Source organism: Nyctibius grandis, chromosome 2 (genome assembly GCF_013368605.1).
Source record: "Nyctibius grandis isolate bNycGra1 chromosome 2, bNycGra1.pri, whole genome shotgun sequence".
NCBI classification, from domain to species: Eukaryota; Metazoa; Chordata; class Aves; order Nyctibiiformes; family Nyctibiidae; genus Nyctibius; species Nyctibius grandis.
The window spans coordinates 24,773,324-24,799,075 of NC_090659.1; the positions used below are offsets into that span (position 1 = coordinate 24,773,324).

At 42.9% G+C, this 25,752-nt stretch overlaps 1 protein-coding gene across 1 annotated transcript; it reads right to left on the reverse strand.

Moving 5' to 3' along the window:
* Positions 1-3,126: 3,126 nt before the first annotated feature.
* Positions 3,127-25,632, reverse strand: WDR4 (WD repeat domain 4). Its single transcript, XM_068425198.1, has 11 exons — positions 25,493-25,632; positions 24,254-24,316; positions 23,400-23,546; positions 20,808-20,964; positions 20,118-20,230; positions 17,004-17,064; positions 15,555-15,653; positions 9,199-9,263; positions 7,465-7,648; positions 6,493-6,562; positions 3,127-3,952 (listed from the first exon to the last, which is right to left on the reverse strand). The coding sequence occupies exons 1-11, from the start codon at positions 25,627-25,629 to the stop codon at positions 3,774-3,776; spliced, it is 1,275 nt and encodes a 424-aa protein (XP_068281299.1). The 5' UTR covers positions 25,630-25,632; the 3' UTR covers positions 3,127-3,773.
* Positions 25,633-25,752: the final 120 nt, after the last annotated feature.

Below are 25,752 nucleotides of genomic sequence, written 5' to 3' on the forward strand. Positions count from 1 at the left end.
TGGAATACCTCGTTGGTCAATCTTGGGTCACCTGCCCTGTCTGCTCCTCCCTGCAGGTACGACCCCCTTTCGGCTCCTCACTCATAAGCAGTGAGGAATTTAGCAGTGACCTTGGGTTCTCTAAGACTAATTGGCCTGGTTTGGGCCAAACCAGGACAATCGTCTGCCAGATGTCACATCTCATGTCACTCCCACACACCACGATCTGTCATGAGTTCAAGCGTTGGAAGCAATTTTGGGTTTCTTCCAGGACAGCAGGCAGGGTGAGGATCACAAGAGCACCCCACAGCCAGTGAAGATCACTGCCAAGGTCTATCCTGTGCTGAGAAAACAGCTGGGGAAAACATCCCTAGGGGATAGGAATTTCTGACATGGCAACCTCTTATCCTTTAGAAGTGTAACATCACCAACATGTCATGCCAAAACCCACATAGGATCTGCGACCAACCCACTGAAAGCAGTTACCTGCATCGTCCTCAGAAGATTTGCCTCCTCTATGAGTGAATGGTTTTGTTTATGCACATGGACTTGTAACACTCAACATCAAAGCTGCTAAAGAGAAGGCAGGTTTGGGCAGAAACCTCTGTGGTGAGCAGGAGTGTCACAAAGGAATAGGTGACCTGCCCTGCCAGCCCCTGCAGGACAGCCCTGCATGCTTGCAGCCTCCAGCATCCCTGCATCTCTCCCATGCTCAGCTAAGAGCATCACAGCAATTCTTGGGACCAGCCCTCACGATCTCAGAAGACCTGGCTAAAATAATGGTTTGATGACACAAAAAAGACCTGCCTTTAGCTCACACTACCACCTCAATAACAGTATTGCCTCACGACATGCAGAAGTGATCCAATACAGACCTCAGCTGCAGATTCAAATTTGTTTAAAAACGTTGCAGTTGCTTTGTATCAGCAGGCTTCATGCTGGGTGAAGAACCACTTCTTCACCAACAGCTAGAAAAAAAAAAACAGTCGGAGCTTTTTCCTCCTGTCCTGTCGAGCTCACAAGCAGTGTGAGTAGTGGCCCGTTTCTGGTAAGATTGTACTACTGAATCTGTGCACGACCACACTCCTCACCTGAATAATCACAAAGCTACACCCTGGGGCTAGAGTTTCCTTAATTGCTTTCCCAGCTGCTTTCCCCAGAGCCCCCTCTTAAATTAGATGAATACAAGAACTACAAAGTTTTAACAGCCACCATCATACAGCAGGTACCTCAGTCTCTAAGTCACCATTCCTACCCATAACATCGAACACTTCAGATGGCATTTTCTCAACCTTTCCTGAAGACCAAGAAAAATATGCATCACAAGTCGCTGTTATACCAACGTCTTTACTGTTCCAGATACAGTCAAAAGGTTTTCACCTCACACAAGCAACTGTCCTTCACAAGACTGAAATTACAAGGTTTCTTAATCCTAGCTTCTCGTCAGCATGGGATGCAGGCAAACTACCAGGAAATTTGCTTACCTATTGTTGAGCTCCATTACTGACATTCAACATCTTTCACTGGAGAAGGGGAGGCTAAAAAATTGTCAGCAAACAAAGCAGCTGGGCCTCATGTCTGCGTTTGAGCTTTAAGTTTAAGCCTTTTACAACATTCCCAACCTAAATATAGGAAAGCATTTGCTTCATTTATATGACATCACATATGTACACGTATACAGTGATGCACTGCAGAAATGATTACTTGTAATACAGCGTAGCTAAGGACAGAAACCACCTTCCCAGAGTATAGAGGACAACGCACGCATGAGAACATGATCCTCACCAGTCAACAGCACAAATCAAGAAACTACCCAAACCAACTTCTAGGAAATGGCAAGGACTCCACGTAGCACAAGAGCCTTCAGGCATTCGGGGTGCTCAGACAGTAACCCTGTTCTAGGGGTGAGCCTCCACGCTAGCCCAACTCTTTGCCTTGAAAGCCAGCAAGCCTTTCCATCAGGCCAGACTGGTGGTTCAGGCACTCTCTTGAAAGGCAGAAAATCACACCAGCTCAAAAGTCTTTGCTCCAGACTACATAAAGTCAGGTCCGTTTATCTCAGCAGAGTCTCTAATAAAAGGGTTATTGCACCTGAGGGTGGAAAACTCCTTGTCAAGCCCAAACGTACATACCTACCACCTTCTCCTTTGTTCAAGACACAGCGTAATCCAGGCGCAGTCGATTGATTTGGTGATACCCAAACAAGATGCTTCAGTTCCCTGGTATGCAGATACTGGACAGAGGGGGCTGAATTGCTACACGAGAACATAATCTTTGTGGGTGTGACACTGCATTCTCATGTCATGTAACTGTATACACAGTAGAAACTACTTCACATTTTATTCACACCAAGGCAGCTCCTGCCAGAATTGAGGCTATTAACCAAGACAGACAATACACTCTTGACACTTCAGAATTTTTGTCCAAAGAGACCTTCGCCAAGGCAGAAGGTTCTTTACTTAAAAGTAATCACGGAAAGAAATCAGACCTTGGAGAGGGAGTACTGGCTCTGTACTAATGCACTCGACGGTCTATCCTTAAGGAGGCACTTCCAGACAGAAGGAATATGAAAATCCATGGGATGTCCTACAGCATGAGAATGATTCATGGCCTCTGGGACACACAACAAGGACAAGACTGCAATTCTGAGCAGACATAAGCAGCAAGTTCTGCTTCACTGATGAACACCTGATATCCTCAAAACAAGCTACATCTCAACAATGTCTTACACATTTGTGTAACTGAAATTTGAGTGCAAAATTTTTAAGTGTCCAGATACTCCAGAGCGGACAGCTATATGAAGAGACCTAGAGAACTATTCATGGTTCATAGACTAATTCTGAGTAATTTTAATGGATTGTACAGATTTCTACACGTGGTTTTATGAAGTACATTATATTCTATATAGACGTGATGCCATCTGGTAGATGAACGCGTATCTTCTGCCCCATGATGAAGCAACAAGTGATCCCATAAGGCTCTCACTGATAACTTTCCAAAAAGATGTATTTCTTGGCTAATTGCAACATGAAAGAGTCCTTGTTGAAAAAAGCAGAATGCACTCCAAGTTTTGCTCATAGGCCTCTCTAATTTTCACAGACACGCTAGGATCATATTGCAATAGAAGGATCTTCCAATAACACAAAGTTGACTGACACATTTTATTTTTACTTTCCAGTGTATAAAATCTATTCTTGCACTTCTTCCTACAGAAATATGCCACAAGTAAGAAGCAATGGATTAGAAGCTAGGCAGAATCCCTACCATATAAACTGAATGTAAAGGATAAAAACAGAGATGGCGAAGTCTCAGCTAAAACCTTTCATAGATAGCAAAAATTTTGCTGCATTCGCTTTCCCATAGTCAGGTACAATAAGTTACAGTAACTAACAGACCTTTTAAAAAGTTTTTAAAAAGAAAAAAAAAAAACAAACCAAAAGAAACAAACAAAAAAATCATATCAACTTTAATCCACCTGAAGAAGAAAGCCTGAACACAGCAGGCAAAAAGAAAATCCTGTTTCAAGGAAAACACCATCTCCAATATTCATATATCATGCATTAGAGATCCTGGGACTGAACCGCTAACACTTGTATGCTGCTAGAAGCTTAGGCATATTGTAAATGCATTATCTGCTGCAAGCAAGGATATTGTCATATCAGGCTACCTGAAAACCTGAATCTGAATAAAAGCTTAACCAAGTCTTCTTCCATAATTCATTTTACATGTGAAAAACAGTCCGCAGTCGGATCAGTTCCTTTCAGCAAGGCAGAAGTTACAAATTAACAATAGTGTCATAACGATGATTCTTCAGTCTTCATCTTTTTTGTTTGTCCATTCGAACCATGTTGCAGATCCTGCCTTTTCTTTTTCTGCTGCTGTAACCTTTCCTCCTTCCTCTGCAGGTAGGTGGCCGTGTCATCAAATGAAGCCTTGTAGAGATGGCTGTAGTGGCTCTCTTTGCCAACAAAACCTGCAAGTGGGCAAAGCAAGAACACAAGACAAGTATTAATTCCCTTCGAGGTCTCATCAATTACTTCCTGCACTGTAATTCTAGATAGTGGCATTTCAACTCATTTACTGTGGTCCTATACACTTTATTAAATATCAGCATTTACACTGTGTAAGCCTCATTTGTGCTGATCAGCATCTGTTCAGTATTCACACAGCCAAGCATAGCCTCTACTTTTAGGCTAAAAAATTTGTACAGAGGCAAGCACCTGACATTGAAGCAAAGAGCACGCAGCTCTCCTTACACGTTGGACACTTGCAGACTTCAAGGCTTCTGTTTCTACGACTGCTGTCACAGCTTATTGTTAGACATCCCATTGCAGTTGTTCCCCAAGACCGAAGCACTGCAAAGGGCGTAAGCTACCTAACTGTGCTTAGCTGACTTCTCTCCTGGAGTATTAACTTAAAAGAAGTCAAAAAAACCAGACTTCAAACAGGGATGTCCTACAGCACATACACATTTCTTAAGCATTTACTTCAATGGTTTTGTAACACCTTCTGTGAATTCAGCTAATATTCATCACACCATCTCCAAGACTGTAAGTTTAGATGAGTTTAATAGGGAACAAACTGCTATCCAAAAACCCCCAATCAGATTGCTTCTGTAGAGAATACAGAACGAGACTAGCTGACTAGGTCCACATTTAAAAACATTGTTAAGAGTGGTACCTGACAAAGCCAGCTACCTCTAGTTCTCTTTGTATTCCTACCTTTTCTCACTTCCAAACATTCTTGATCTTAAAGGGAAAATGCAAGGAAATCTAGTATTTGCCAGGGTTTGGTCCTGAAGCTAGCATGCTGCTCCACAGTAATGTACGTACAGCATCCCCTTGCTTCTTGGTAGACAAGCAAAGCAACTTTCACTTGCTGGTACTCAGCAAAGAGCATGTTTTTACTTTTGAGGGTCTTGTGCTCACATAGTAACCAATTTATTGGCCTTTGGCCCTGGAGAAATTGCATGCTGTCAGTTTGAATATCCATCCTACTGCCTACTTGATCAGTCTGCGCTAAATCTTGCTCCATCTTCTTCTGGGATCAGTTATAACAGAATGTCAAACTGTTAGACATCTACTTCAAGATTGTCCTATGCGTCTTAAATACTACAGAATCAGCAATCAGGTGAAACAAGTTTATAGAAGGACAACACGCAGGCATTAAGTCTGGGTTTAAACAATATAATGATCACCTTTTAAAAAAGAAGTAACTACCTTTTCAAGCACTAATTATGCACCGGAATAAATGCTCATCAAGTGAGCCTCCCCTTACTAATTAACAATAATAGACCCTGTCATCTGAGCAGTCCTCCTTTCCCAGCTGCAGATGTAGCCAGCTACCGTGTATCACAGTAATTTGCTACACTGGCTAATTATGCTCAGAACCTCTTCCCCTGCCTGCTCTTTCTACTTCTCTGTTGCTCATTTGCACTCAGACCTAATTATCTGCCTGTCTGTAACATCTACATGCAAACACTCTCCCTTCCAAAGGAGTACCTCACTTGCACTTAGATTGCAAAGACTGTACCAACTTAATGACAACTTAATGACAAACTTAATGACAGCTACACCCTAAACCATCCAATACTAGATATTAAGGAGACTTTACATTAGACTGCACATTCCTGCAACTCTTCCATCTTTACGTATGACCACAAAGAACAGACCAAAAAACTGGTGGGGACTGTAACACCTTTTTTAAGGAAGGTTCCCAGTCTCCCAGCAAAGTATGGGAGAGAAGTTTCAATTAATCAACTCTCAGTACATAATGAGATACCCACTAGCACATGCTGCAACCCTTGTCTACCCTGCAGCCAACACTGCCATAATTTCAGCTTCTAAATAAAGTTGGGTGGGTTTTAAATACAAAAAAACCTTGAAACATAGGGTGCCTCCCAACCAGTAAACCATATATTATTTTTCTGCCAGAGTTTGGGTTGGAGTAGAAATCAAGAATAAAATGAACCAGCCTTGACACCAATCAGTTTCATCTGTGATACCATCCAGGGTCACATCCTCCAGCCTCAGCAAGCTCCACAGAAGCTGCCGTACCGAGGTGGAGCCGAATGGTCCATCTTTATTCTGAAGTTGCTCCTCCCATGGCTATTCCATTCTTACTAACTCCACTGTACTTCTGATAAAGTGTCACGCTCAGGTAAGAGACAAGACGACAAACAACAGTATTCGCTATCACAGCAGTAAGACAGACTCCAGCAGCTCTGTCACAGGGTGTTTAGATACATCCCTGTGATAAGGTGTCTATGTAAAACAGTTATAATGCTATAATTCGGATCTAAATACCTACATCATTTTGTAATAACAGTAACCTGAACACGCTTCACGATCTACACTAACTTCCGTACCAGATGGAGTGATGAAACTGAGAAAACTGAAAGTTTAAGCGACTTCAACAGCCAGTTAAACTGACATGAATTCTGATCTTGCACATAAATCTTATGCTTTAGCTGTAAAAATTGCATTTCCTGGGCCTTTAGGCCAAATTTCTCACCTTTAAACACTGTCCAGTTGTCTTGAAGATATTTTGACATCTTCTGTAATCCTTTGTCATCAGTTACAGGCTGGGAAAAGAAGGAACACTGCATGATATTTTGGGAATAATAAACAATCTCATGTTTCACAGCACACTGAAAAATGCAACAGCTCTCAGATGAGTACAGCGAAAGGAGAGTGAATGTAAGCCCTCCATGATCTCCTTTAGGCTCCTTTTTTCGAGGACTGCTATAGAAACCTGGCCTGAGTTCACATGTTCTGCTGCAGAATCTTTGCAGCTTGAAGAAAATGGATTGCCACTCACTAATCTGTGAGGAAAAGGAATATCACAAGGAATACGTAGGGGTTAAAGAACATACTCAGAAGTTTAATTTAAAACCACTTCACAACCATACCATAACTAGCTGGGGACTTACAAGGACAACAAGTGAGTTTCCAGTTGTGTAATAGGCTATTACAGAGAACTTGATAGCACATACCTCAAATCTGACTCCCTTTTCTCAATTAAAATAAGAAAAAACCCTTAATGCTCCCAGAATGCCCTGTCCCCCAAAGGATCCCTCAGAGGCAGGCACAGGGGAAGCTGTGTGGAAAGCATTCCTGAGCAAACCATGAAAGGATTTTGTTGTTTTGTGGGATTTTTTTAAATAATCAAATGTAGCACACAGAAAGCACAGGCAATGGTTTAAAGTATTGAGTGCAACGGCTGACAACCACTCTGCTTGATCCCGCTATGCCAGATGTTAGCTTTGCCAGAGAAGAGATGGGTATTCAGAACAAGTTCTCATCAGCTTTGTGTTATACACAGGTGAGAGAAGCAGAATGAGTTGTGTATCTGTGACTTTTACTCAGACTCAGGACACAGAGAAGTGTGCCACTTAGCTTTCATGGAACATAGTTTACTCCATTTTTCTTATGGCCTCAAGACAACACAAAACATTCAGGATGTTAGTGTAACAGAAGTATCTACCTTCCACTGTCCATCACATGGTCTGTACAATTGAAGAGGAGCTTCACTGTCTTCCTGAAAAATCCACAGATCTCCCGTTTCCTCAAATGCAGTGTCCCAACCTTTATGTTTCAAAGAGATTTGCTGTCTGTAAACTAGCTGCCGGGCAATGGCATCAAGCTGAAAGACGTAGACTGTGGGAATACTTTTGAGAGGAAAAACTTAATTACCATTATTACCAAATCCACCTACAGCCATCACTTGTTCAGCAAACTACAAACACCCACTCTAATTCCACACAGAGCCAAAGCAAAGTCATTAGGAATTGAAAAAAATATCCTAGCACTTCAAGTGCAGTTTGCTTACATGATCTGAGGCACAAGCTGTAAATATCTAACACATCAAACGGATCTTCAAGTGTTACATGAAAGAAAAAGCAGTCAAGGCTGCCTTTTCTTTACAACAAAAGGTAGTAAAGGGAATTTTATAAGGATTACTAAGATTTATATAAGGAGTGTTGCATCACAGCATACTGGCCTACAGGGTTTCACTTGAAGGAATATGTAGCTGAGCACCAGTCAAAATAAAACAGGAAAGGAATCACATGGTGGGGAGGGGAGAAGGGAATGAGAGGGACAGGAAAGCTTGACAGGGCTGAAGAACAGGACTCTGGCACGGCACACATCTCCACCTCTCCCATCAGCACTCGCTCCTCTAACAGCCACAGCCTCTACGTGCAGAGTTTCCTAACATCCCTTGAACAGGTCCCCAGTGTGCCAGGCAGGACACCTTGGCTCCCTCCCTCCTGAGTGCCCTACCAGCTCCACATGACAGCACTGTTTAGAAATGCTGGGCTGTGGAGCTGGAAATAAAAGCCTGATGCAGAGCACAGTGCAGCCCCTGGGCTAAGTCAGACGGGTGCAGCCCTCAGCTGACATGGCTTCCCCTTCCATGGCCAGTTTGGATGCCCGTGCAGAACGCATGATGGGAGCAGCTAAGGCTCCTCGCTCTGGCAAAGAGCAAGCCCACTGAGGGGACAGATTGCCGATTTCACTGTACAGGCAGCTCTGGCAATCTCTCCCTTTCCTGTTGGCAAGCTTTTGTCAGGAAGAAAAGCTTCCTCGGCAGGCTTAAGATGCTGTGTAAAGAGAGGGGAAGAGGGCTTGTCCATCCCTGAAAGATGTTCCCCTGCTAGTCAGACTTTTAAGGTTCCTCAGTGCTTGGGCCCTTCAGCTCCTGGGTGCTCTCCCCCTATGGGAATGCATACGTTTGAAGCCAAAACTCAACATAGCCTCTCCATAGTTTTAAACTGAAGCAATGCTGTGGTTTTAAACAGAACAGCTGAACCCACTAAACAGGAGCAGAACACAGTAACAGAAGTTTGGCCACTATGTTGCCACAGCACCCTGAGCAAAACAGGACCCAAAATACATGGGTCAGGCACAGTGATTTAGGGAGACATCCTGAGCATCGAGCAGAGCTCTCGCACATCCTAGCCTTGTGTTTCCTCCCGTGAGGAGAAAGGCATCACAAATTCTGCAAAACTTAACTAAGCCTGGTAACCCTCACACTCACGCCAAGTACAATAAGGACTCAGAGGCTCCCTGTGAGGCCAGAGACATGCCTGGGACACTCGGAGATCCACACTACCAAGTACTTCAGGCCAGGGTAAAGTTAGGACAGCCAACAAGGGAAAGCTGCTCTTGCCTTCACAGGAGCTGTGATGATTTTAGCTCTTACTCCATTTATTCTTACCAGTCACACAGAACGGCAACATAACCACCTTGACAGCAATAGGTTATTCTTGACACAGTGTATTTCTATTAGGAAAAGAAAAAGAAACATCCTTGTAAGTTAAGACCATTCATGGGCAGAAAATTCACATTCCATTTCATGTCTTAGCCTTTAAAATTTAGCAGATGTCTTAATTTACAGCAAGTTAAGCAACGTAATTACCTTTAAACTGCATTCAAGTATATTTTTGTACCAGTGTTTGCTGTTTTATGATGTTTTCCATTAAGCCTCCTCAGCCGGGATATCATGCTAGCATCTTAGAGATTATAAACACAAGCCATTAGCTGCTGTTATGTTTGTTAAAAAAAAGAAGATAGTGATGCATAGCTAATATCCTTGCTGCGTTGTTTCTGTTTTCAACCTTTGTCTGGGTGAAGCCATATAACTTAAAAGAAAACGTGTTCTGAAGAACAAGTCAAGACTGTCTGAGGCCATTTTCCTCATTTAAAAAAAGCACAAACAAAAAAAAAAATCCCACATCGAACTACAACAAAAAACTCCACACCACACTCCTAATTTAGAAGATATATAGTTTCATCCGGGAGAGAATCAGTGAAATACCTTGCTGCATAAACCATACTACTTGAAGTATTTAACAACTGAGAGTCCTTGAGTGGGAAGTAAGAACTTGGGAGGAGCAGAGAAACTGCAAGAAGATGCCTTAGGGTGCTTTTTCAAAAGTGTCTGTTACATAATGTGAAAGATGAAAGTGCAAAGCAAAAGGCTGGTTCGCAAGTACATTTTATAAGCAGTGATAACACCAGCACTTCTGATTAATAAAACCTTCCTACTAGAGAAGTAGTAACTTATTCCCTTTAGGGCAGGGAAAATACATCTTCTTGACACTCGCTGGTAGAATTCAGATGCATCCTCTAGTCCTCTTTCCAGCCTTCACCTCTTTCCCTAACACAACACTGGTCACTACACAGAACCTCTGGTTCACCAGGTTAAGCTGAATTTGGGAGTAACCACGGGATTTTACCCTTTGAGCTACCACCTGATGTATAAGCATTGTCAGGTGCTTGTTTCAGAATTTTGCAATCAATGTAGGAAAGCAAAACAAGCTGTACAGTTTCCAAACATTCAAGTCAGCAAGTTTAATAGCAAAAGCTATTTTGTACACAGTACATGATGCAACTACTAAAAGATAAACCAACTGCAGGACCTGGAGGTCCTAGTGGACAGCAGGATGACCATGAGCCAGCAATGTGCCCTTGTGGCCAAGAAGGCCAATGGTATCCTGGGGTGTATTAGAAGGGGTGTGGTCAGCAGGTCGAGAGAGGTTCTCCTCCCCCTCTACTCTGCCCTGGTGAGGCCGCATCTGGAATATTGTGTCCAGTTCTGGGCCCCTCAGTTCAAGAAGGACACGGAACTGCTAGAGAGAGTCCAGCGCAGAGCCACGAAGATGATTAAGGGAGTGGAACATCTCCCTTATGAGGAGAGGCTGAGGGAGCTGGGTCTCTTTAGCTTAGAGAAGAGGAGACTGAGGGATGGCCTCATTAATGTTTATAAATATGTAAAGGGCAAGTGTCATAAGGATGGAGCCAGGCTCTTCTCAGTGACATCCCTTGACAGGACAAGGGGCAATGGGTGCAAGCTGGAACACAGGAGGTTCCACATAAATATGAGGAAAAACTTCTTTACAGTGAGGGTAACCGACCACTGGAACAGGCTGCCCAGAGAGGTTGTGGAGTCTCCTTCTCTGGAGACAATCAAAACCCGCCTGGACGCGTTCCTGTGTGATATGGTCTAGGTAATCCTGCTCCAGCAGGGGGATTGGACTAGATGATCTTTTGAGGTTCCTTCCAATCCCTAACATTCTGTGAAAGTAAGTTAATTAATGGCATAAATATAGCTGAAAACCAGGGTTACACACTGCATCTCCAGCACACGAGAGAAAAAAATAAAATTCATTCTGTGATACAGTCTCATGGGGGGAAGCAAGAACAATGGCATGCATATACTTTTCACTCACATACTTGATTGCCTGTTTGGACAGAAGAGGAGCACTTTATAAAAAACATTATCAAAAGGATATGTTTCAGAGCTCTTGGGAACAGACGGGACTAAACTCTTGCTACTCTGCAGAAATACTAAGTTGTTAGTCCATATTTGGCATTGGGACCCAGGACCCCTGTTTAACACAGACATAAAAAATGTTCATGGTTCCGAATACCGAGTAGGATGAGTGGGCTGAATCAGAAAGGTTCTCTGTAGCTAATATGTCTAAATGTAGTTACTGCAGTATGGAGCCATTTACACCACAGCTTTAGAATAGAACTGACAGCTCCTATTGTAAACCACCAGTGGGTTCTTTAGACATTTAAGAGAGCAAGCCAAGAGATATATACATATTAAAAAAAAAAAAACAACAACAAACCTGTGATATTTGTTTCTAATAACAAAGCTCTGTCTCTCTGCCTGTCTCATGAAAAACATGCAGGGCAAGTGCAGCGACAGGAAGTGCCCACCTACACAGCTTAGTGCTTTGTCAGAGAGACAAAGAGTTCTGTGAACTTGGAGCATGCAGCAGCTCTCCCCCACCCTCACTGGGGGAGGGAGGAGGGGGCTTTTATGATTTGAACCAAGTGTTATTCACAGCTGGAGAGACAAGAAAATGCATCTTCTTTGCAAGCTCTTTCCTTTCCATGTGTCGGTAAGTTAACACTTAGCAAACTGAATGCAAGCCCCAGCATAGTATCTTGTTCAAGGACAAGCCTATGAAATCACTTAACTTAAAGAAGAGCTACAAGAGCAGTTTGTGATAAACAGGTGTTCACTTGATACTCTCTGAACTTATTCAGCATTTATATGACACTGTTATCAGCCTGCCAACACCTTAAAATTAACTTTTGATGTCATCTGTGAGAAGAGGTGACCCTATGAAAAACTAATGTACTGAAGCACTGAGGTAGAATTGTGCAATTCATGTTCTGGACTTTAAACAAGCCTCTGCTGTCAAGAGGATCAGATGAGGTGAAAGCTCCGAAGCAGGAAAAATATTTATATAGCACTACAAAATTAGAGAATTATTCCCATTCTAGTGGGAAAGTGAACCGAGGATCTGCAACCCATCAGCTGAAACCAATGCTGCACTGCTCGAAAACACTCCTACGTTCCCAAAACAGACATACAGTCATCATCTGCCAAGCAAAATAAGCCCGCATTTATGTGCTCACGTGACCCACCATTACTAATGATTCCATTATCACTGTGCTTCAAGTTGTGTTTCAAGCTTCAGTGCATTCACTGTGGTTATCAATGGTAAAAATGAAATGCAATGCGAAAGAAAACAACACTTATATTCCCATCTGATCTTTGGTTGCCAGAGTCATTTGCAGACAGCATGCTAGTTACAACCTAGAAAGTGCTGACTCAGGACACTGTTCCCTTAAATTCAGACTATAAATATCACACTAAGTTGTGAAGATGACCTTTGATACACCTGGATGCACAGCATGACTAAATACTACCACCAGACATCCTCTCTGGCATTTCTAACACTATGATGCCAGGAAAACACAAGTCTCCTTTCCCCTTTGGTCCTGCTAGTCATCGAGACAGTAATTGCTGTGAAAGAAGTACATATTGACAGCTGTATAGCAATACAGCACACAGGTGGCAATGCACCACTTCGAGGTTTAAATCTGTCATTTATCTCTCTGTAATCACTGGGACGCTGCCTGATCACCGTTCCAGGTATGTACAAACTCCGGAAGTCAACTGAGTCTTCTGCACCCCTCAAGCACTGTGCAAGTTTAGTGTCATTGGAGACAGATTTTAAAACGCCCGTAAGAGTGGGCAGTAAGCAGAATTTCACAGATTCAAGGAACAGGCCAGCCTGAGGCTTCCAAGGCCACCGTTAAGAGACACATAAGGCAGTGGATAGCAGAACTGCAAAACACTGCAGAAATAGTTTATTAAGTGCTGTGTTATATTTATTAACCCACAGTTTGTGGGTTTTCCCTTTCTGTCATTGCTTACTCACATCGAGGTAAAGAAGCTAAACCAAGACTCCTCAGTCAAAGGGCACCCTAAATTTCTACTGAGAGACTCCATCAGCACACAGAGTATCCTATGGAAGGGACTTTATCAGGTGTGTTAGGAGACAAGGCAAGTATTACTAAACTACATTCAAAAGCCTTCAAAAATATTCTAAGAGAGTTGGAGATTACTTTTTATATCAGTTCCTGCTTGTAGCAACAAGATTTTTTCCCTCTAACATTTGTTAGTTTACCCAATACTACATTCAAGGTTTATTATATAGTTTAATATTTTTTTTATAAACTTGTTTGTAAGCAATGGAGTTCGGATTCAGCATGAGATCAAGCACCGTTAATTTACATGCAAGCTATCTTACTAAATGCTAAGCCAGTCTAAGCAACAAATACCATTTTAAAAATTAATAATAGGATTCCGAACTTCACAGCTAGTTGCTTACTAGTCCTCAGTGATCCAATAAAGCTACAACGCAAAGTATTTTAAAATAAAAACATTCTTCCCTCCAAAAGAAATGCCTTGCAACATTACTGCAGACATGGATTCCATGGCTGTCAAACCACGTTGTTTCAACAGAGTACTCTCATTTGCTACTTTTGAACACAAAGATAAACCACTTTGGCTTTGAAACTCCCCAAGCCACTTATCTCCAGAAGGCTAAACAAGGCAAAGTAATTCTGTAGGTTTGCCTCAATCTTAATTCTCCCTTCCTCACTCAAATACTGCTGCACCAAGACTATAAGAGGATACCAGCCAGATGGGTTCGTCACCTAATTTGGTACACCCATTTTTTTTGCTTGTGAAAAAAAACAGCAATAGTTAGTTCAAAGATTTCAAGCACTAGATTCAAGCTGAAATGAGTCAGAGACCTTGTGAATGTGTACAAGAGGTCTCTGCCTCAGGTGTGCTTTAAAGTATACTTTCAAGTTCAGGAGTAGGTTGAATTGTCCATATAGATACTACTCTGAATTCCTAGCCCAAAACCAAGATTGCCAGTATCTAAGCTTTGAATGCTGTGATGCAAGTGGCTGCCTTCCTGGGCTTATGTACAGACACAAAGTTGCATGTTATTATGCCAACACAAAGAACTTGTGTCTTCTGCACAGAAAAAAACCTTGAGCTGTCAGGTCTGTCCCTAAGAGCTTGGTCCTTCCATGGGATCCCTTCCAGCGGGAATCCCACTAACAAGATCAGGCCAGATGTGCACGGACAGCAAAGAATCTCTGCGAGATCCCCAGGAATGACTCCCAACTGCTGGGAGAGGCCAAGCACAACACATTTTGACCAACCAAAAACCACAATAAAACACAAGGGAAGAGAGAGAGAACTTTTCAATTCATTTCAGCCTGGATAAGAATCCTGCAGTGGATTTGCCTCAAGAGCCATGCATGGCTACAGGCTTCCCAGTCACCTAACAACTGGGAGACAGCTGTGGTCTTCAGAGAAAGAAGTGTTTTTAGAGATCCACGCGAAAAACACAACCAGGAGGATGGGTGGTAAGATTAACAACTCTTAAACGACCCAACAGATTAGCAGCTGGCTTAATATGATGTACACAGCAGGGACAAGAACGAGTGCTGTTTCACTGCTAATAGGTCATATGCCAATTCACATGACAAGAAAGAAAAACCAGAGATCAAGTACTACCAGAACCACTGCTCACATCAGATTAGCACTCCAGATCACAGTAGCACCTCAAATGCGTACGTTTGACACCACTCATGTACAGGTTAAGGAGAGCTCCTGGGGTATTCAGTTTTCACATAGGACTCATACTTTTTAATTTTGGACACTGCCCAGCTTCAGAACAACCCAAAGGAACAAGCCCAGTCTTCTGACTCCACAGGGCAGTACTATTGCAGATGACTGGTTACAAACGTTACAAAACTTCTTTTTGCTCAGATAAATTGCAACTTCAACAATTGAAATTCTAAGTATTTTTAAAAATGGGTGAATTTTTAGATCTTTCCAGTGTTACAAGATATTTTCTAGCTAAGAGACTAAGGCAACTGTGTTTTTGGAAAAACTTACAAGTGAAGGCTTCGTCCAGTGTGCAGAACTTATATTTGTGAAGAATTACAAACAGCACCTTTTGTTCACTGCTTGGCACGTTTTAGAAATGCACACAAGACACAGGAACGAATTTCAGGGACTGACTTCCTTTCCTGAAATCACAGGATATTTTAACAGTTTCTAGGTCTCACATAACTTCCAAACCCACTGACAGAAGGGAGGCACTCCTGACAAAATGCAACAAACACATCTGGGAGTCACAAGAATCAGGAGGATAGCAAAAGCACTAACACACATGGGCGTACCTGGTCAGTTTTGGTTGTCTCAGGCCCACAGATGCTACTCAGATGACAGCAGTACACTTCTTCCCCACTTTTGTACTCCCAAAGTCTCAGAGTCGAGTCCTGGACAGACAGAAGTGGACACAAGTCTATTACTAACGGCACCTCAGCCAAAGACAGGCCACTTGTGGCCTTCAGCTAAATCCTATTTCCCTGAAGAGCTTCCCACAGAAGCTGCTAAATAGTCAGTTAAGACCTCAAATTACAGATAAAGCATTTTAATTAACATAATTTTCCCCCTCCATTCTAAATTATTCAATCATGCTAATTTTAATTCTCCTTTTGAAGTGGAAATTGGGTAGCTAGAATTTGAGACAGAGTGCATTTCAACTCTGTCTCAAATAGCACAGTAATACATGTGTTCAGCATTTTAATGGCAATTCTTTCAGGTTGCCCTTCTCCGCCCCTACTCTTGTTATCACCCAAATTCTCATTTGATTTAGTAACCTCCTGGACAGAAGCTAAACACCTCTCTGGAAAAAGTCATCAAAGAGCGTTTGCTAAGAATGAAATACAGCCACACACAGCGCTAACACTAGAGTTGCTTCAAGAATTAGAGGAACAAGAGACAAGAGCCTTAGGGAAGCAAGAGCAGCAACTAAAACCAAGTGCTAAGAATTACTATGATCTTCTCATCTTCACAGAAAACATTATTTGATTCCTATGCAGTTTTGGTAGTCTGGGAAACAAAGAATATTGTTTCCCTTCTTTTAGACCAACTCCCTCTACCCACTCTGTACAGGTCTAGCATGACAGCAGGATGCCATCAATTTAAGAAAAGGGCTGGGGGGAGGAAAAGGAGGGAACACTCACTGCTTCAGTCTTCATCCAAGCATTATGTAGTACTGCACTGCAATCTCTACACAACATGCACTGTACATACTACGAGGACACACAGACAAGGACATTAACTCAGTACAAGTCTCACAGGGGAAAACAAGTGTGAAGGGGTAGAGGGAACAATTTCCTCATCTTAAAAGCTCTAAAAAACTCTGTGTTTCTAAGGCCATTCCTTCTCAAGACACTCACTACCATGGTAGGCTGGCATAATACCCATTCACTTCAAAGTTGTTTAATAGTCCAATGATTAAATTTTGCCTGTGCTCCAAAGCAAGAGTTAATGATGAAGAAATACTAAGGACTTTGTGACTTCTCCATCCCAAAGATCTTAGTAAGAAGCTAGCCTTGCTATAAACACAGTAAATGGCTCTTATATAATCTAGCAATAGAATGGCTGAACACTGAGCAGAAAGCTGAGAAAGGGGGGGAAGGAGTGAGACAGAGGGCATGCGGGAACCCATGAAAGGTTATTCCAAGTGTCCCAAGGAACTTGGGGGAAACACAAGCAAACAATGGTTTTAAAGTCTAAATTCTCAAGAAAAAATACTTTTTTGAAGAAATTGCAATACATACCCCAGAAGCTGACAACAGCAGATCAGGATAGTTGGGTATTACGAGTATTTTGCTCACAAACCTAAAGGGAAAGTAGTCAAAAGTTGAACTCAGTTGCATGCCACTCTGGTCTTCAAACACACACAGTAAGAGAAAACATGAATTTTAAAGAGAACCTTATAATAGATTCATGTATTATGGACTTGTTTAGCTGTGTGCTGGACATTTTATCCAGAAGGATACTGTGAGAGACAGTATCAAAAGCTTTGCTAAAATTAAACACATACACACACACACACACTCCCCCCATCTCCTGGCTTCCCTTGGTCAACTAGATGGGTGACCTTGTCATAAAAGGAAATTAAGTTGGTTAAGCAGGACTTTCCCCTCATGAACCTGTGCTGGCTATGACCAATGACTGCATTGTTTCTCAAGTGTTTTTCAGTAACTCCCAGAATAACCTTCTCCATAATTTTACCAGGCACTGAAGTGAGACTGACAGGCCTGTAATTACCAGGGTCTTCCTTCTTACCCTTCTTGAAAACTGGGACAAGGAGTCAAACCTTATAATAAACAAACAAACAGATTCTCCACATCAAGCTGATTAGGAAGAAGAAAAAAAAAAAATGTCTACAGTACTTAATATAGTATATATACTACACAAACTACTGACTTTCTATTTAATAGAAAAAAACATTTCCTCATCTGCACTCAGGGAATTCTACTGACTTCCTCCCGACTGAGAACATGCCATTTAGACCAAAAAACGCCAATGGAGACAGATCTACTTGGGTAGCATGTTCCCCTTTCTCAATTCATGATGCACATTAAAAACATGAATCAACAGATGCTTTTAAAACATAGCAGTGATGACTCAGCTTTCAGAGTACCACATCTCTCCCATCACAGTTGGAGATAATTCAAAAGCAGTCTTTACAAAATTTTAAAACAAGCATGTGGCAATTTACCATCAGTGACTACATTCAGCCAGAAACCTTGTTTTTCAGAAGTATGTAATACTGCTGTGTCTACCGTGACTTGTCTTTGCAGAGTAATGAGGACCCGAACTTCCGGAGTTTGTTATTATCTCAGAGCTCAGCAACTTAAAACATAGTGACCTGAGCAGAACATTACCTGAGTGGGACAGCCTTGCTTTTGAAAATGAGCATAATTTTAAGGTCATTAAAAAAAAGAAAGAGAAAAAAAAACAGAAGAGATTTGGTCACTGTAATACAAGCTTCCACGACAAAGCAGTAATGGCAGGTGCATGCAGACATAATAGATCCAGCAAGAATCATCGTGCACCCCTTTGAAAGAAGAAAATCCAGGAGCATGAAACAAGACAATTATAGTTGCTTTATGTAATCCTTTGCTTATTCATTCCTAATCTAAATATTGAATTTTTAAATATATTTCAATCGATTGACAATAAGTGCCTTTCCACTCTGCAGCCACTAATGAACTCCTTATGCAGACACAACAGCCCCCATTTAAACGTGTCTTTCTGACCATCAAGTTCTATTCATTAGAAAGAACAACCCTGTACACAGTAGGTGGAAACATCAGACATGACTCTGTAAATATGCTATAGAAACTGACCTGATCAAAGACTACTTAGACCTTTAACATGAGTAGTCTCTTGCTTTTATACTATGCCAATTTTACAGAGGTTAGACTACTAAATGATGTTATTAAAATCAGACTGACACTCCAAATTAATTCATGTCCTAAATGCTTCATTAGAACACCTTGGTGGGCAAGTTTAAATAGATTGCTACCCATATCTCAAGTTCCCCAGTCACATCGTCTTTCTTTAACTCTTGTTTCTGATATAGTGCATAGACTGCACCATGTTGCATCACCTCATGGAAGAACGTGCCTGGAAGGGTGTTGTTATCCCCAAGTAACTCTGTGGCCAGACACGGAGTATTATGAACATTCTCACCCTGTGCAGGGTCACGACTTCTCTGCTACTTTGTCACTGTGGGCTTCAAAATGTAGCAGTGGCCACACAGAAAAAAAACTTGCACAATCCCCCTACCCTACTCAAAAACCCTAACAACTGACAACAACAAAAAACCTCCAAAAGCCCACAAAACCACGTAGAGGTGGAAGGCAAAGTCAAGAAACTTTGAAAATACCACAACTGACAGACATTTTAAGCAGCAAAATGTAGAGGGAAAAGTCTTTTAAAAGTCTATTTGCCATGTGAGTCTGCTTCATGGGAAAAGGACTACTGAGAAAAGGGAAAGTACAGTCCCTCTTGTAGGCTGAAAAGGAAGTCCTGATAATCCGTCTAGAAGACAACCCATATTCCTATACCAAAACAACTACCTGTCTCCTAGTAAGTTAGGGCACATCTGAATCACATCAGTATAGCCAGCAGGTTGCTTTGCTGCCTTCTACTCTTCAGATGACTGTAATTAGAAGGAAACTAACAATCTCCAGGCTCTGGAGTCTCTTGTAGCCAGCAGGTCGAGGCAATTCTGCCCCTCTACTCTGCTCTCGTGAGACCCCATCTGGAGTACTGCATCCAGCTCTGGGGCCCCCAACAGAAGAAGGACATGGACCTGTTGAAGCAATCCAGAGGAGGGCCACAAAGATGATCAAAGGGCTGGAGCACCTCTCCTATGAAGACAGGCTGAGAGAGTTGGGGCTGTTCAGCCTGGAGAAGAGAAGGCTCCAGGGAGACCTTCTAGCAGCCTTCCAGTACCCGAAGGGGGCCTTATAAGAAAGATGGGAACAAACTTTTTAGCAGGGCCTGTTGCAATAGGACAATGGGTAATGGTTTTAAAATAAAAGGGCATAGATTTAGAGTAGATATAAGGAAGACATTTTTTTTACAATGAGGGTGGTGAAACACTGGAATAGGTTGCCCAGAGAGGTGGTAGATGCCCCATCCCTGGAAACATTCAAGGTCAGGTTGGATGGGGCTCTGAGCAACCTGATCTAGTTGAAGATGCCCCTGCTCACTGCAGGGGTGTTGGACTGATGACTTTTAAAGGTCCCTTCCAACCCAAACCATTCTACGGTTCTATAATTCTAACACAGACCTAGATGCTGTTTAATGTGATTTGAAGAGACAATCATTTCATCCACTGAGGCACAGGGAAGAGCTGCACACAATGAACTTACTCTTTGTGTCCCAGACAGAAGGATACAATATTATAAGGAGCCTTTGCCAAGCTGACTCTGATCTTCTCATCTCTGTCTGCAGTTAGGATATACCGATCATCAGGACTCAGTGCCTGTTAGTAAAGGGAGAGTTTTAGTGCCCAGTAGTTCAATGTTTGTTTTAATATAATTTTTCCTAACCAGGAGAAAAATATAAGCAGTAAACTATCTGTTTCTCCTGACTCTGAATGGCAGGTGCAAACATCAAGCCACGCTTTTCCACCAACAATGGAAGCATAAATCTTTGACAGTAATTTTCTTGCTCACTAAGACAAGCAACACTGACTACTGGGTCCAGTGAAAGCCACTGAGCTCCAACGGTACAGGCAGAGGTCCCACTGCATCTTAAAAAGAAAGAAACTTACCACATTGAAGAGCTCAACTGTTATTACAGACTGGGTGAACTCCCATATACATTCCATCACCAAGTCTTCTGTGACCGTAACATGAAGACTTTTTGAACACCCACACTCCCAGAACAGATAACCCTTTGGTAAGTTTGTTTCATTACCAAACTCTGCAGACACAAACTCAGTATGAAGAAATCCAGACCACAGAACTCCCAAATCTGGGACAAGAGCAACAATGAAAGACCCAAACTGAAGCAGGAATGCAGGTTTGTACACTAACTACAAAGAGACACATATTTACCACATCCAATATCAGAGACAAGTGACCCAGCTCAAGTTTTCCATCTGCCTGGGGTTCTGTTATTGAGTAAGAATAGACATCACCAGACTTGTCTGCAACCAGAATCTTATCCTCTGCAGTTGTAATAACCAGGCAAGTGCATCTCCTGTTCACGGACCTGAAAGAAAAATGGCACAGTATGAACAGCTCTGGATGGCAGCCTCAGCAAGTCTGGATTCAGACACAGTTAAATAGACCAAGAGACTGGACAAAAAGCTCTCAGATGCAACATTCGTGAAACAGCAGCAATGAGAATAATGTTAAGGGAGGGTACGTGGCTGAAATAGCACTTTTGAGGTCTATTAAATGACTCAACTATATAACAGCAAACACCTGGGGGGTGGGAGGAAAAAAGGAGAGACCATTAAAGCTTCATGCCTGCATTTTGCTCAGGTACTTTCTCAACTGAGCATTTTGCCTAGGCAGCCTGCCAGTACTCTAAAGAAAGCTGGTAGACTTTCTTGCACTCTCCGTAACAAAAATACAAGTTAAACACGTAGAAAAGAGAAGACAAGGTAGGAGTTCTCCTAGTAAAAGTCCTTTGCAGCAATGTATCTAAAAACTGTGTTGAAACTACTTTTCCAGTTGCCACTTTGTACAGTAAAAGGAAGCCCTTCCTTGTGAACCCTAAGGACTCTTCCCCTTTGCATCCAGAGTCAGAAAGCCACAGTCTCAGGGTACCTTGTCCAGGCAAAGCCCTGAACTTGAACTCTGACTTTCGCTCATCATCTGCCAGTATCTTACAGTTCCAGTTGCCAGCATAGCAGGTAACTGTTTTCTTACAACTTTTCAGATAAATGTAAGGACCATATATGTCAGAAAACAAGTTTTAAAAAAGGTTTAATCACTTAATCTGGAAAATGCTTCTGCAACTTAACAGCTATTGTTATTACTGTTATTCTTCTCTTTTCATAACACCTCTTTTCCAAACCGCTTTATGTCCTGTGTGTTAACAGGACTGCGGACATCGGGGATCAAAGGCAATGGACATTTCTGTTCACCTACTCTGAAATTCAGTGACTGTCAGAAGGCAAAAGAACAATATACTGTACTTCAGACAGGAAGACAGAAATTTTAATACTTCTTAGTGACTGTTTAAAGGAACACCATAACAATGGGAAAACATAGGCCAAGAATGCCTACTAACACATTGCAGGCTCAGGCAGCGCAGTCTCAAAACAGGTTACCTTGCCAACAAGAACAAGTCTTGCTCCAAGTTCATTGTACTGCCTTTGATCTTAAACACAAAGATTCAAAAGTTCACCTTGTCTGAAATGAGCTCACTACAAAAGCTAGCACCCCATGAAAACTTTTATACACCTTGCCACAAAACACCAACGCAAGTTACGTAGCTCAACGTTGGCATTCATTTTTTCATGCAGAGACCCTTTTGCCTGTATGCCCAGTTTCCTAGTAGGAGGTAGTGATGTTCCCAAAAAATCCAGCTGTGGTCCTAGCTGATCCTTTAGCAGAAAACTGAAACATCAAACAATTATCCAACGGTATATTACGGGCAAGACATACAGGGCAGGGCAGCAGGGAAGACAGAATATAGAATAAACAGAATTCGCCATTTCTGGTTTTGTCAGTGATTACTTACTCACTACAACATCGGTTAACCCACCAAAGGTTCATCATGTACCCTATGCACACGGCCAAGCTGCCAGAGACTCCATTTTGTTTTGCAACCAGGACCTCACATTTGTCAGAGACCACCAGAAGCAGAGACATCACACTGAGGTACTTTCTCAGGAAGTCCAAGGTCCTCTTCTTTACACACCATTGTCACAAGCAGCAGCAGCAAACTTGTAACTGGAGGACCTCTGGTGGACAGCTACAGACTGTTTTCTCAAGAGGACCGTACTACAGAAGGGAAACAGTTGGCAGCATCTGTAAAGATATGCTTTTAAGAGAGTTCACAAACTCCCCAGAACATCTTCTCCTCCAAATCAACCGAAACGGACAGTGCACTCACTAAACTGCTCAGTATCGCTCTTACAGGCCCAGCCTTACGTGTTCACTCTGAGTGGATAAAGTTGCAGTTCTTAAAGATTCAGATATTGTCTTTTGGAATAAAAGAGATTATCCTTTCCTTGGCCAATGATATAAACATCTGCACTCCCATTCTTGGTGTGGGGCACACCACACACCACTTCTTAACAAATATCTTTGAACTCCCAAGAACATTAAATTTGTTAAAGCAAGTATAAGGAAAAAAAAAAAAAAAGAGGAAGCTTAGTGATAACAAATGCCAACATCCCAAGTACTACTATTTTGTAACTCTAACTTGCGTCAGGGGAGGTTCAGGTTAGACATTAGGAAAAATTTCTTCACAGAAAGGGTTATTAGGCATTGGAATGGTCTACCCAGGGAGGTGGTGGAGTCACCATCCCTGGAGGTGTTTAAGAAAAGACTGGATGTGGCACTTAGTGCCATGGTCTAGTTGACACAGTGGTGTTAGGTCAAAGGCTGGACTCGATGATACCAGAGGTCTCTGTAAATTAATCAACCAGCACTCTGTAACAAAGTGACATGCAACATCCTCTTTCTTACCTGATGCTAACACATTCCCAGGTAGGTTTTGTATGGAACAGAATCAGACGTTTGTTGTCATCTGTCAAGGCAAAATAATCTCCTGATGGGGAGAAGACAAAAGCTAGGATGTCATCACTTCCTTTATCTGTTGGTTTTCCATCCTGCCTAATAGAAAGAAGGGGAACAACAGTTCACAACCTGAGAGTTACTGAAATCCTTAAGAAGAGAAAGCTGTTCTCACACCACCAAGGAGCATGAAGAACAAAGCAGAACACTAGAAGTTTTATTTCTTGAGCCAACTTGAACATTAACGCAAAGAAAAAAAGCCAAGAAAAAGGAAACTGATATAAGGTCTAAGGCTGTATCATTACCTGCTTAAAAAAAAAAACCGCTAGCGTTTGTGCTAGCAGATCCTGATACAAATTTAGGGGAAAACAGTAAAATTGGCTAGAGGTCCAGTGGTTGAATTTAAACTAAGAAAAAGGCTTTTTCAGGTTTTGAAATCGCATGACTTAAGAGAACAGACCTGAAGGCGGAGTTACGTAACTGGTTTGTGTTTTTTTCCTAACTGTCTTAAACGGTCTAATAAAAAATGCAGCATTTTTCCATAAATGTCTTGACCAAGAAGAGTCACACCGAATCACCGATTATACTACCGTTGCTTCTCTAAGTGTACAGTCTCCCCTCTAGGATGAAACAGAAACAAAAAAATACATACCTATATATCCATCAGGGCTAGCAAAAACAACCTAGACATCACCTGATCAAGGAGTCATCCTGTGACCTTCTTTTAGTATCTTCACTGCCACATAACCTCAGGAGGAGATGCACCCTCTAGGAAAATAGCAGATTGCCTAAACAGATTTTCTTACCCTTTATTTCCCAAGGTCTTCTTCTCTGCATTGACACAATCATACACGAAGAGACTATCATCACTGCAAATAAAAAAACAACAGATTAAAAACGCTGGAACTAGAACAATCACGAGCTTAACTATGAAGAGTGTCAACTCTTTTGTAACATGTTATTATTTCGTGGTTATTTGCACAACTGACCCCTATCTCGAGGAACCACACCTGTGAAATGGGCTCCCAAAGTGCTACAAATCCAGCAGTAGCTTAAAACCTTGGGGCTGTAGATGCATGCCAAAAAAAAAGAAACTGCCATCTGTTGGCAAAGCAACTGTGATGTTTTACTTTTGTCAGGCTTAACATATTTGTCACCAGCATTTACCCTGTTGTTCACATATCAGTGATGTGCATCTGGTGGTGCATAATCGTGTCAGAAAACCATCAAGGCTAAAAAGCTTTAAAGTGATATTTCATAGAATCACAGAATAATTTTGGTTGGAAAGGACCTTTAAGATCATTGAGTCCAACCATTAACCTAACCCTACCAGGTCCACGACTAAACCATGTCCCTAAGCACCACATCTACACGTCTTTTAAATACCTCCAGGGATGGTGACTCCACCACTTCCATGGGCAGCCTGTTCCAATGCCTGACAATCCTTTCGGTGAAGAAATTTTTCCTGATATCCAATCTAAACCTTCCCTGGCACAACTTGAGGCCGTTTCCTCTCATCCTATCACTTGTTACTTGGGAGAAGAGACTGACACCTGCCTCGCTACAACCTCCTTTCAGGTAGTTGTAGAGAGCGATAAGGTCTCCCCTGAGCCTCCTTTTCTCCAGACTAAACAACCCCAGTTCCCTCAGCCGCTCCACATAAGACTTGTGCTCTAGACCCTTCACCAGTTTCGTTGCCCTTCTTTGGACTCGCTCCAGCACCTCCATGTCTTTCAGTAGCAGAAAACGCACACAAGGAGCGCCGTAAGCCCTGCTCTCAGCCCCTGCAGAGCCCGCCCGAAAAGCAGGAGCCGGCAGAGCCTCCGCCACGCTCCCACCTCCTCCCCCCGGCTGCCAGCTGCGCAGCCCCGGCAGGCAGGCCCCGCCGCTCGCTGCGGAAGCCGCAGAGAACGAGCAAGCGAGCCTAGCGAGCCCCGCCGCGGGGCAGCCCCCGGCAGCGAGCAGCGGGGCGGCCCATGCCGCTCGGCCCCGCCAGCCCCGGCCCGCCGGCGGGGCAGGCCCCAACCCGGGCGCCTAGCACTGACCCGAGCTCCTTGTACCGCGCCGCCAGGAGCCGGCCGCCGCCGCTGGCGGCCATCAGCGCCCCGCGGAGGGCCAGCACCGGGCCGGGACAACGGCTGCGCCCCCCGCCACGGCCACTACCGCCGCCGCCACCCTCCATCCGTCAACACCACCACGTGCGCGTCGCGGCGGGCGCAGCGTATAGGCGTCACCGCACGAGGCGATGACGTACATACACCGCGCCCGCGCAGTGGGAGCGGCGCTGCGAGGGAAGAGTCTGTCC